At 42.1% G+C, this 13,294-nt stretch overlaps 1 protein-coding gene across 2 annotated transcripts in view; it reads left to right on the forward strand.

Annotated features, from left to right (window-relative positions):
* LOC309717296 (uncharacterized protein) overlaps nt 1–8,488 on the forward strand; it is a 28,088-nt gene extending 19,600 nt beyond the window's left edge. For both annotated transcript variants that reach the window (XM_082551740.1, XM_082551741.1), the window contains exon 11: nt 6,616–8,488. In XM_082551740.1, coding sequence (XP_082407866.1) covers nt 6,616–6,792 — 177 coding nt within the window. In that variant the 3' untranslated portion in view covers nt 6,793–8,488. The remainder of the gene's footprint in view (nt 1–6,615) is intronic.
* Nucleotides 8,489–13,294: the final 4,806 nt, after the last annotated feature.

Below are 13,294 nucleotides of genomic sequence, written 5' to 3' on the forward strand. Positions count from 1 at the left end.
TATCCGAGCTTTGTTTCTGAGCATTACTGTGAGTGTTAATAATTAACGATGAGTCAGTCTGCTAGTTAAAATGGTCTCCAACATGGAAATGAGGCCTCAAAGCCCAATGGCTTGTTTTGGCGCCGGTCCACTTCTGTGCATACTTTATGGCTTTGTCTGTGTGTGTGTGCGCGCATGATATACTGAGCATTCAGGCATTCATAGGTGCTCTTATGTTGATGCATACATTTAATTTAGTTGTGTGTGCCAGCTTGCATGCATATTATTTGTTAAGAAATTGTTTGTCATTCATCTTTTTTCCTGATCGATACTTGTTCACTCTCATGCACTATATTCAGCTGTGAGGCTCTACAAAGGAATGATGGGCAAGAATGGATGGGTCAAGAGGACAAATAGGAAGTGTAGGAGGGAGAGCAGGAGTAGAAAAATAAAAAATGGGGGGGTGAGGAGGGAACAGATTGGATGTTGGGTGTGTGTAGGTGCGGGGCGTGTAGCTGGTGAATAGTGGCGAGGGTAAAATCAATAGTAAACCGGACGTGAAATGGAATTTGAGTCTCAGCCAGATAGGGTGCGATTGAAGAGGGATCTGCAGTGTATGCACAGAGGACAATGTTATATATGTGTGTGTGTGCGTGTGCGCGTGTGCGTGTGCAAAGAAGCTGCAAGGCAGCTAGGGCAAACAGAGGTCAAAAGCTTTACTATTTGAAGTGTCTGAGACGGTATCCCATGAGCACAGATTGTGGGTAGGATTGGTCTAAGGTGTGCTTGTCATGTAATTTTAATGCCTTTCCCTGCAAGGCTGTGACTGGGGGACTGAGGTGTTAAGTTGTAAGCGTGTGCGTGTGCATATGTGTGTGTGTGAGTTTTTGGCCATCACTTCACATTCAAAGGAGCTCTAATTAGGGGCCAGCCTCAAAACTATATCACAATATTACAAGAAAACGTATTTATTTATGGTTATTTATCTAAAGATGTAGCAAAAAATACTGATCAAAGTTTTATCGATGCTTGCAGACACCAGCATTTGTGTATGTAAGAAATGAAGGGCAATTTTCATCTTCCTTTTCACATGAGCTACTGTCATTGATGGCACGCTTCCTAATTCAAAGTGTGAATCTGTTCAGTCAAGGTACCAGCAGCAGCAGCATTAGTGGTGACTAGGGATGGGTACCGGTGTCCGGTGCATGATGGCACCGGTTCTGACATAAACGGTAGTAACCAGACCGAAAAGCAGCGCACATTTCGGTGCTTTATTTCGGTGCTTTTTTTTCCTGAGCTGTGATACACTTTAGATTCTAGCCAATCATTTTACGTTTCCGAGGATAGTAGGCGGGGCCAGGTACGTACGTACGTTCTGTTAAAGCAGAGCTACAGATTAAAAATGCCCAAGGCGAAGCGGTTAAAAGTCTGGCTGTACTTCATAGCAAAATATGCAAACTCAGCAGCCTGCAACAAGTGCTTTAAGCTGATACTGTGATACTGTCAAAGGAGGTAACACCTCAAATCCGATGAAACACCTGGCGACGCATAGCGTTTTTTTTAAAAGCCCAGAAATGCGCCGTATTTGATAGCTTGCTGCGAGACCTCACACCGAGCACATCTACTGCGGGTGGGTTGCCTGTTATGCAACATCCCCCAAAAACACGAAGAGGAGAGTCCTGGCCGCTAGCCCTGCCAGTGTAGCAGGGATGATGACGGCAGCAGCAGCCGTTCTTCTCTGCGTGAGTAGGCTAACCACGTTATTACATTAATGCATGTAAGGTGAACTAGCAAACATCATCATAGCTACATGCTGCTGTCTTCTTGTTTGATGGCAGATACTCCCTTCACCCTGGCTAAAAAGGCTAAAATGACCAAAGAAAAAGTGGAAAACAGTTAAACATGAGAGGTTTAGGACAAAGTTTGTGTTTTTTCCATTGTTTAAGCACTACTTCCAGCCAAGAGTGATACCATATATGCCCCATAGCTGCAGAAAAGGCTAACATTGTTATATTTTTACAAAAAACAGCTGAACATGAGAGGTTTTTGGACCAATTTTGTGTTCTCCATTCTTTAAGCACCGGTTTGAGCACCGTTTGAGCACCGGCACCATTTCAAAAGTACCGATTTGGCACCGGTATCGGATAAAACCTAAACGATACCCATCCCTAGTGGTGACACACCATTATATCCAAGTTAAATGTAAGCATAAAAGTAGCTGAATTTATGGGTTTTTCTGGAAATTGTAGCGCTTTAGAAAAACAATGACTAAAGTAACTTAACCTTGTGAGTGTTCAGGAGCTATGCAATACAACTGAGAAACATTTTATACCTGGGAATGTTTTATCTTTTTAACCAGCTGCTTGAAGCCCTCCTTTACTACCATGTAGCTTCATCAGTAGCTAGCAATGCTTGGTTGTTTATCTTTGGGTCGCGCATCTGCAGCTGCTAGTAGCTCCTCGTCCTTCATAGTGTGGTTCTAATCCACAGTGATTTTTGCCTTGAAGCATGTTTGCTTCATGGGAACTGTTTTCTGGGTTCCCACGAAAGATGTTGGGGGTTGTTGAAGCAGCTTCTTTTTTAAGTAGCAAATTGTCATCTGAGGCTGACATGTGGTTGTTCTGCACACTTTTCCATCATGTCTGAAATTATTAGGGGTTGTTATCGTGGATGATATGATGAGCTCTAAGCACCATTGCTGGTGACGGAGTGTGTTGATGTTTTTGCTGACAGCGATACAGAGAAGTTAAAAGGTAGAAAATGTTTTGAAACAATTACTTTAATTATAGCTCTCATGTTTTTGGGAGTGCTGTGTTTTGGCAAAGAAAAAGATGGTGATAACTTGATTGTAGTCACGGAGAAACTTAAAAGAAGAGTAAGATTTTACCATCATTCTTCAAAATAGTATATGTGTGTGTGTGTGTGTGCGCTCGCATCAGTACAAGTGCTTGATGAGCGTAAGAAGACCTGTCTGCCTCCTTGACAGGAAGGTCATTTGGCAAGAATGTAAGTGAAAGAAGGCAAAAGGAAAGTGCACTGAGGGAAAATAGTCAGGACACAAGCTGGGAGAATGAAGGTATTACCAAATGAAATAAAGGCTGAGATGAAAGTGGAAGTTAAGCACAGGTGTGGAGCAAAAGTTGAACAATGATGGAATGATTAGGCTTTTACTGCGTAATCAGCCTGTCCTTTTGTGCGAGTTCTAAAAAAAAAGGTTTCTACCAAAAAATGAGAGGAAAATATATTTTCTGCGAAGGGTACGTTTGTGCTTAATAGACTTTCGTCCACTTCGTGCTGGACAATCCTGTTAATCTATGCTGACTCCTACCATAGGAACAACACATCAGACATCTTTGTCTTTGCTTAATTGGAGTGTTGAGTTAATGCATTTTTGACTTTTTCTTCTTTACTGTTCGATATTTCAAAACAAGCAGAAGGCCCCTGCAGGTTTTATTTAATGACCATAAACAGAATGAGGCTTCATTCAGCTCCCAAAGCACCGTTGCTTACTTGAAATAAACATAATTCTGTTTTGAATTAAATTTCATGGGCCCATTCAATTCTATTACCGGTGATCGGAGCTGATGCTGTCGTTATCATGAGCTCAAACTTGCCAACTCTTCTCAGCAGAAATTTCTTCACTGAGTGCTGCCATGTTGATTTATAGTGGATCGCGTTACTAAATGTCGGAGAACCTGGAGCTCAGTGATGAATTATAACTTTCAATTTATTTTTCTCCAGTTCCCAGGTGAACATGCACTGGCAACAGGCACAGCAGAAACATTCTTGAACCTTAAGAAATAACATACAATACTAATACATTTTATGTGCACTCGATATTTTTTTTAAGTTAATTCTAAAGATATTAGATCAAATTTACAACTCACCATCTTTTAATTAAAATTGTCATTTCAGGAATGTCCCATGATGAAATAACAAAATATGTGGCCACACTTTGAACTCTTTGAGGCTCTATTTAGTCATAACACTGGTTTAAGCTTAAAGATGCCAAGATTTTAGTTTGGAGTGACCAGAAGGGACAGGATTAGAGATGAGTACATCATAGGGACAGCTCAGGCGGAGCAGTTTGAAGACAAAGTAAGCGAGGCAAGATGGTTTGGACATGTGCAGGGGAGGGGTAGTGGATATATTGGACAAAGGATGTTAAATATGGAGCTTCCAGGCAGGAGGGAAAGAGAAAGACCTCAGAGAAAGTTTATGGATGAAGTGAGAGGGGACATGTAGAGAGTTGGTTTGACAGAAGAGGATGCTAGGGATGGGGTGAGGCAGATGAACCGCTGTGACGACCAGTTGATGGAAAACAACCAGTTTAAAATAAATACTTAAGGCACTTGTCAGTGTTGGTAAAGATGCTAACAGGCTGAAGAGTATCATTACTTTTGCAGGTATGCTGCTATAAACCAATATATGTTGGCAGAAGTTACATTTTGTTTTGATGATCACCCTGGTAGAACAAAATTTGGTACGTATCCTTTATATAGATACTGAGATATATCTTTGAATATGGGGCACAGCCAAGTCTTTGGTCATTACCCTCTTGAATGCATGCACTAAATGTAATGGCAAATAATCTAATAATTGCTGAGATATTTGGACCCACAAACATCAGATGGAGCTGTATTCACATCTGACAGACAGATCAACATTACCAACCTCTGAACAACAGCTTAAAAAAGGAATAGCAAGCGCGCATCGCTGTCGGTACACCTCTGTATGTGCAGGTGTATAATATGCTGCATGTATGTGAGTGTGTCTGAGTCGTTATGTCCCTATTCAAGCGTGCTTTGGGCAGTGACTTAGGGCTTGAAAGTAGAGCAAAGTGGACCATGAAAAAGTTATACGATCAGCCGCATTCTCCCTCCCTCTTCAGGCAGCTCTCTGAGCCGTGAAAGGGAGAAGAAAAAACATAGGCTGTTGTAAATGAGAAATGCTTGTTTTTTTGCGACGGCAGTGCTGATCTCAGCAGCACTCATTGCGGAATGTGTAAAGAATAGCTCTGGTTTGTTTAGCTAGCTGAAAGTATCACGTTGAATAATCGCACCCTGTCCAGCAGACACAATGTGCTATTGATTTGTAGTACGTATATCTACATATAAATACAATTTCCAAGTAACGCTCAGTATGGTAGAACATAGAGCACCTTTGCAGATGTTCACTGTATCTGCTAGATTATTTCCTTTTTGAAAGACATCCACTGCCCGCTACTTATTACCCAAGGCTGCAGTGTGCAATTATTCTGGGTATTGAGGCAAATCTAGTATAAACCCAACCCAACTTTGTTTGGTGTAGAAAAACATCTCTAGGCATTTCAGAGTGACACTGGCAGAATATGTGTGTGTGTGTGTGTGTGTGTGTGTGTGTGTGTGTGTGTGTGTGTGTGTGTGTGTGTGTGTGTGTGTGTGTGTGTGTGTGTGTGTGTGTGTGTGTGTGTGTGTGGTGCTCTAAAGAGTCTGAGAGGGTCAAATCCCCTCTGCATCAGACCCTGTGCCTGGACCTAGGTCACACTCCACCTCCTTGGAGCTCCAACCTGCAGAGACAGCATCCACTTAAGTACACACACAAACACACACACACACTCTGCACATTCTAACGCTCCAAATGAGTTCCCATGGGACTGCATGTCTCCTGTCAGGACCTGCTGTTGCTTAGAGACTGGTCCTGGGGCAAAGCAGTCACACACACTCTTCTTCACTCTCCTGGCCTTGTTACACTTTTAGTAAGAATGATGGCACTCAGCTGCTGATTGTCCGTGAGCATAAAACACTGTGTGCTTGGTTTTAACTGCATTTGGTAGATGAAATAGAGTTATATTCTTAGATTATATAAATCCACCAACTGCCTTTTCCCCCCTCTCTAGTTTTGTTTCTGGAAAGAGCAGCAAAAATATGAATCGCTGCATCCTCTCTCCCGTGTTTATGTAATGTATTTGCACACAGAAGCGTAGTCTTGTGCTCGCTGTCCTTATTGGTAGCCCGAGTAGTTTTATCACCCAGCTCCATTTTAAGTTCAGCAATTACACACAAGCAGAGTATTTTACCAGAGATAAATCTACTAGCTGCTTAGAGAACGGGAGTTTTCTATCTTGCTTTCTCACAGCGTGTTTCACTGGGGTAACTCTGATTATAACACAACCATATGCGCTTCGATTCAGGATACATTTCTCCGTGTCTGTGTGTGCATGCATGTTGAAAGAGGAAGATAAATGGTCTTTCTGCCTCCTCGGCTGGATTGTGCATCAAATGTGCTGATTTGCCAAAATAAAGACAAAAACTGTTTACCAGCGTTTTGTGGGCTGCTGTGCTGACAGAATGCAGATGATTTTGGATATTTCAAATGTCCTAACCGGCACTTAGAGACTTAAAACCTGAGGGCTGCTTACTTCCCTCAACTCAAATCTCCTGCTTATGAATGTAGTAGTGACCAAGCTTCTGCTGAGAGCCTTTCACTCACCATATCATTACTTCAGTTGCCTCTACAGTATAATTTTGCACTTTCTGTTTGGATCTCTGCTTTATAACCTACGTTCTAGTCAACATTTTCATGTTTTCCAGTGTACCCACGACTCTATTATACGCTTGCATCATTCTTTGTTTTTTGTCTTTTTCGCTCTGCCAGCTGTACAATAAGCTTCGATGTGACGACCAGCCGATGTTGGAGCACGTGGAGCAGCTTCTGGGCGAGCTGGGGGGAGAGGTGGAGGGAGAGGATGCAGATCCAGCCTTGGATGAAGATTTTGAACCCTGTAGTGATGATGATGAAGAGGAGGATGCAGAAGCACCCATGGAACACTGACCGCACCTCCCTGCTTGTATTTTGTGATTTCACTTTTCTCCCATCATGTCTCTCTCTAGTTCATGAGATCTCAAAGGTGCCTTTTTTTAAATGGTTTTCCTCTTCCACCTGCTTATCAACGATTAAATCTGAAATCCACTGATATTCACAAAAGAGCGGCATTAAAAGCAGCAGTCTCCTCAATCTCTTTCAGCCAGTTGTTTAATGCTTTCACTGAAATAAGTCCGTACTTGAGTAATGCTTCCCTTAATCTCCTTGACAGAAGTTTATTAAGAAATGAGTTTTAAAGCTTTACATCTCAGCAGCAGCAGAAGCTGAGCACCTTTGAAGGCTTTTTTACCTCTTATGCGCACCCACGCTCGGTTTCTACAAGCGAACATACACGACACATACAAACAACAACACAAAGGGAGCATGTTAATTACTTCAGCTCTTCCTCAGTACGACAGCAGGAGCGTTCCCCTCTGAGAGTGCAGAGTGAGCCATCTCATGTAAGAGTTACTCGAAATGCCAACTTTACATGCAGCTCTGTTATGTTAAGTTTATGTGCATTTCATTTCATTCTCCTGCTTTAGAGCTCATTTCATTCAACAAGACATAAAAGAGAATTTGACTACCTGATGCAGAAAGCGATTCTCTGAGCTTGACTGTTGAAAGTGACTTGAGCCCTTTCAGAAAGGAGAAACTAGCTTTTAAATGCTCAGGCAGGGTTATGTTTTGTCGTACCTCAATAACGGACAGAAGCTTTTCACTTTCTTTAGAGCCGAGTGCAGCAAGGTGAAGAGAGTGCTTTGAAATCTGAGTGGGTGACTGTGTGCGTGCGTGCATGTGTGTGGCAAGATAATTATGTCGCTCGAACAGTTTTATCAACAGCAGAAAAACCCAAAGTGTGAAACATTCACAACATGGCAGTTAACTAGATGATGACATGTTTGAAAGCTAATGTATGAAAAATTTGGATAGAGTTTTTCCACACTGCAACATCGTATTATCCTTTTGTTGCCTTTCAAACATGCAGGCAGTCAGTCGGCGTCTCTTAGCTGCCTCAGTTTTAAGCATCTGTTTGATTAGATTTTTTTAGCATAGAGAATGCGTGTCTCTATGTAGGTGTATGAGCTGTGACTTTTGCGCTTTGATATATTTTTGGTGCGTGTCGAGTTTTTCTCCCTAGATGCCTTTAGCAGGAGGGACTGCTCCATGCGACAGACATTCACCAACGCACAACCTCCACGGAGTATTTCTCCATGCACCATGCCTGTTAACAAACATGACACACCACAGGCTTTCGCTGCTGCACGGCCACTTTGAAGAATTTCATAACCGGTAAATGGGAACGTTATCTGAGATCCCGATCCCGATAGTGACCCGACTGCAAGCTGAGAGGTCTGTTTGGGAATGCGGGGGTTCAGATAGTGTGAGTTGATAGTGCGCGTTAGAGTTTAAGGAGCATAAAATACAGCTCAGGAGAAAAGTTACAGATATAATGCTGTGTGTGTATTTGTATATGCAGCAGATTATCGTAGCTTAATGTGATCTGATGTGTTGTTATTTGTGGACTGGGCTTTGCTCAGAAATATTCAATGTCTGTGATGTTTGGTACATGGTAATGTACCAGTGCAGGCCTTGAGGAATGACTACCTGGAGCGATGCTGTCATCTAGCATTTGCCTTTTATAATTAAAACAAGCTCCACTGTGTGTGTGTTTTTTTTCTGTGCGTGTGTGTGTGTCCGTCCATGCGGCTCATTTGTGGTGTGGTGTGATTAATGACTCCAGGGGCGAGTGAGCACTGGCGGTCAGCCCTTTCTGGTTATTCTGAGCTGACCTAGTGTGAGTGGGCCATAGTCGGCACAAAGCCTTAGGTGATCTCAAAATCCTTGGCCATTCTCTCACCTGTGCATCAGCTTCAGCACCGCAGGAATACTTTCTCTCGCTGAGAGAGGGGTGTGCAGATACTACACAAGGACACACATTCAATCACCGGTAAAGGACACTCACTGTTTGCTTGCTTTCTTTCCAGCTCTGGCTGGAAATTCCTCTCTGAAAGGCCAGAATTGGTCTCTGAGTGTGCCAAAAATACAGTAATAATCATACTTCTATTAATATATGGCCATACCTTTTTATCTATGAAGTGTGATCGCTTCATTGTGTATATAGGTAATGTCTGAGATGCAGTAAGTTGTTTTTACCTGTGTGCAAAAATGTCTTTGAACACACAGTGCAAAGGTCTCCAATCTCCAGAGAAACCAGTCCATAATTAGGGTGTGTGTCTGTGTGCATTTGTATGTGGGGTTTTTTCTTTCTTTCTTTCTTTTTTTTTTTATTTATTTAATAATCGACGGTAATGAGATGAGCGGAGGGGAGAATAATCCTGGATTAACAGCTTAAAAATGCATGTGTTGTCATAACAACCTCCTGATTGGGACTTAATCATTGAAATACAGTCACACAAACACTCATTCTCTCTCTCTCACACACACACAAACTCCCCAATCCAGGAACCACCAGTTGTCCGTGCATCAGATCGCTAGATACTCCTAGCTGTGTGCGTGTGCTGCTTATCCTGTGCTGGTGAATGTGTCGTTGACTTAATTAGAGAGTTAAGCAGGGTGCTCCTCTGAAGGGATTAAGGGGGAAATTATCAGAATCTGGAGACTTAATGCTGAAACCAGTTAAACGGAAGCAGGAGGAGGGGGATCAAAGCTCAGAGGAGAAAAGAGTTTGAGAGGTAGTTTGACTGTTTATACGCACATTCACATGTTCATTTATGTAAACTGTCCCCTTGAAGTCACGCTTAAGCACTCATATTTGGTTTAGGGTATACAAGCAATTTGTTCACCCTTTCAAAGCTGCTGTTTTTTTGCTCTTTTTGAGTCTTGGGCACTCGGGATGCTGGAGAGGCTCATGGATATTCTGGGATGCTAAGCAAGAGCCTAGGAGGCGACAGAAAATCAGATAAGCAGGACAAAGACGATCGGACAAAATCGTCTCGACTGACTTTAGGATTGACAGGAACTGTGCGTCCTTCATCCCCATCATGTTCTTAACGCTGTGGCTGTGCATCCAAATTGTGAATTAACAACGTAATGCAAGTGATGTTATCTAACCAAAGGGTTTTCCTGACAGCCATGAATACATTGACCTTTATCCTCTGCTGTGAAACCATTTCGCCTATAGAGCAGTTTCCTAATAGATGAACTGTGTGCACGGCCTGGAAAACCCCGCTGATGAATTGACACACAAACCCCACAGCTTTGTGGGACTTGTGTGATCATTAAAATATTCAGTGAGGCGCAAGGTTATGTCCGTTATGATTTATTTGACTCTTAAATGTAAGATTTGTTGAGGGAAAACTTTTTTCCTCATTAGTTTTCTGGAGAAACTCTCGTAAATAACTCTCAGAAAAGTCATCTTCATCATTGATCTGTGTTTTTGGTCAATATGGCTATTTTAGACTCTTCCCACTGCTGCTATTGTCTGAGGATTGAATGGGTTTGTGCATCTCTGCACGCTCGCAGTTTGTGTGTGTGTGCATAGTAATCTTTGGTGGGAACATCTGTCTCTCAGAGATAACATAACCGAGGAATTAGGCATGCTGTCTTACCACCGAGCATCACATCTCACTATTACAGCCCCCTAAATTATACCCTATTATACCTCTCTGTGTATATGTGTGTGTGTATGTGTGCAGATGAGTGTAAGCAATGTGCTGACAGTGTCATGTCCTTGGGGGACTGTGCCACATGTTAGAGTATCGCTTAGCCCACCACCTTCCCTAATCCTTAAATCCATTGTAGACCAAAATTCACATAGTCATTTCCACATAATACAAGTCTTACGCAAACAAGTTTTGACTCAACGAGAAAGCCAAGCAAAAAGTAAATAATTGAAATAACACAAAAAAATAGACTAGCAATCTCTATGATAAATTGGCTTTACGTGGTTCAGAATTATACACAGTAATGCAACGTTTTTGATGTAAAAGCTCTAAACAGCCTGGATCCGCTTAGCTTTCCATATATTACACCTGTCTGAGCAGTATCTCTTATGCATCAGTGGTGACAGATTACTCTTTGAAGTGTACTCTTTTATGGAAGTTCAAAAGCTCACAAAAGCTAACAAGGTGATGCATCAAAATCACAGAAAATTCAGAGTCCTATATGATAAAATATGTGATTAAAGGATCATCTCGCTATTCAACTCACGAAAAAGAGAATTTCTACCCTCTTCTTCTTCTTCTTTACATTATTTTCCTTTTTGCTTCAGTGTCATTTGGTGGTTGAATAAAACAGTTAGAATAATACCCTTGCTGTTAGTATAACACCTACACCTAGGAGTGTACAGAGATCCAGTAAAAAGAGGGAAAATTGGAGAGAAACTGTATTACAGTCTCTTTTACAGCACAAGGAAAACTTTTAATGAATGTCACTGTGGGGGGAAGAGGAATAGGAAGGGCGCTGTAATAATAACACCACAAAAGCACATTGCGCTGCAAAGGTCTGTGCAGTACAACAGCATTCAAACGTGTAAAAGATATGGTCTGAATGAAGGGAATTGAGATGACAAAGTGTAATGGTGCCTTTCCTTCTGCACAGTCAGAGAACAGCCGGGGGAGCTGAAGGCAGCCCCACTGACCTGGTTGAATCAAAGAGAAGGGTAGGAGGCGAGATCGCAAAAAAGGGAAAGAAAGGAAGCGAGCAAGAGACGGGGAAGTGTCTCATTTATACAACACTGCAATTTAGGTCGATGGAGCATTTCAGTAGCCGTAAGGGGCTCTTTTTGCTCAGTGCAATCTATAGCCTACCCGCAATCTAACAATCAAATGCAGTGCCAATAGAGGCGACCCTGCCTCAGCAGTGAGCTCTCTGTGACTGCTGGTGTATTTTGACCGAGTGCCAGCTTTAGTTTTTATTCCTCATTAATTCTCAGAAGCGATTGACTGAAGAAACCGCTTCCTCTCCATCATAAATCAACTCACACTCCTGAGTGTGTGTGTGTGTGTGTGTGTGTGTGTGTGCTCACACAGCAGCAAAACATGTACACACCAGGGGGCGAATCTTGGGGCTTAGGTAATGGTTTAATCAGTCACTGACAGAAAGTACAGTGATATTGCGATTGCTAATTTTCATGTGACCCCAGTTTGGATAAGTGTGTGCGTGGGAGCCTAAAAATCTAGTGATATAATAATGTGAAGATTCCGCTATTGCCTCGCTATTCATGGATAAATAGGCTTTTGAAATGACACGCTGTGTTTAGCGTTCAATCTCCACCTCTTAGGTTCTTTTGTGTGCGACTGTTTTCATGGATTTCCCCATTAGAGAGTCGGAGTTATGAACTGGAGCAGTTTGCTTTTATATGATCTCTGTGATTATCAGCATTTGAGGACGCAGAAGTTGCAGCACATTTGAGTGTCTCCAAATTAAACTCTGGGAAAGAATGGGGTAATAGTGAGTGTGCGTGTCAGAGAGGGAGAGGTAGCGATAGAAAGGTTTGATGCTGTAACAGCTGCTAATTATTGCTGCTCTATATTTCACACAGTCTGTTTGATCTCTGGTCCTGTGGAGAGAGATAGGGATTCTCGGTTTCTGTTTCTCCCAAATTCGCGCGCTTTACACACAGGCTCAAGGGTCACAGGGAGGAGAAAGCAGACCCATGCTCTAATTACCGAATCTCTGCAAGAGATGACTTATTTGTAGCCAACGCTTCAGGACAGAAAGTGTACATTTTGTGTATTGCTTTTGAGCCTGTATTTATGTCACCCCTTGCTGAAGCCCCCCTCATGTGTTGGGCTGTGTTCACTGATATCACGGAGGGCAAATCAATCCAATCTCTCAAAGCGCTCTGGGTAGTCTAAGCCCATAGACCATCTGGATACCGCTCTGTTCTCTTCTGTGTTCTGCTCCCCGAGTGCCGGCCGCTGCAGTGATCAACTATTTGGCAAGCAGCTTTGACACATCACCAATCACCAGGCTTGAATACATAGCAACAGTTACCAGCATCCCTTGGCGAGATATGTAAGAAAGTCATCTGTGTGTGTTTATTCTTGTTTTAGTGATTAAATAAGTTTTTTCTTCTATATACACTTTTAAAAAGTGTTGTTTTGAAGCAGCTAGATGGTGAAATTTGGTTAAAGAATAAACAGATCTTTAAAAAATTGTAAAGGATAATAAGATGTGCAGAATGTTTCGAGTCTTCTTCTACGGCTGACAAAAGAGTCACAATTAGTTTTTCTTTCGTGCCTCTGGGATGGTCAGGACACACAGTAACTGCTTTCCAAATCAACAAATTGCTGCATTTCTAAAAAACATTATGATAGAATAAAAATCTAATAATTTTGTACCATTTTAAAATCATCCATGTGCACTCTTTGACAAAGGCTTGCATGAAAGATGTAACCACTGCAGAAAAACCATGCAGTATTAATTCTTAATTTGGACTTTATCAACAAGAATGAGACGGGGAGAAAAAAAAAAGCATGAAAGCCCATTTATTTTCACTCACACT

This window comes from Aulonocara stuartgranti (assembly GCF_965226115.1).
Source record: "Aulonocara stuartgranti genome assembly, chromosome: 11".
NCBI classification, from domain to species: Eukaryota; Metazoa; Chordata; class Actinopteri; order Cichliformes; family Cichlidae; genus Aulonocara; species Aulonocara stuartgranti.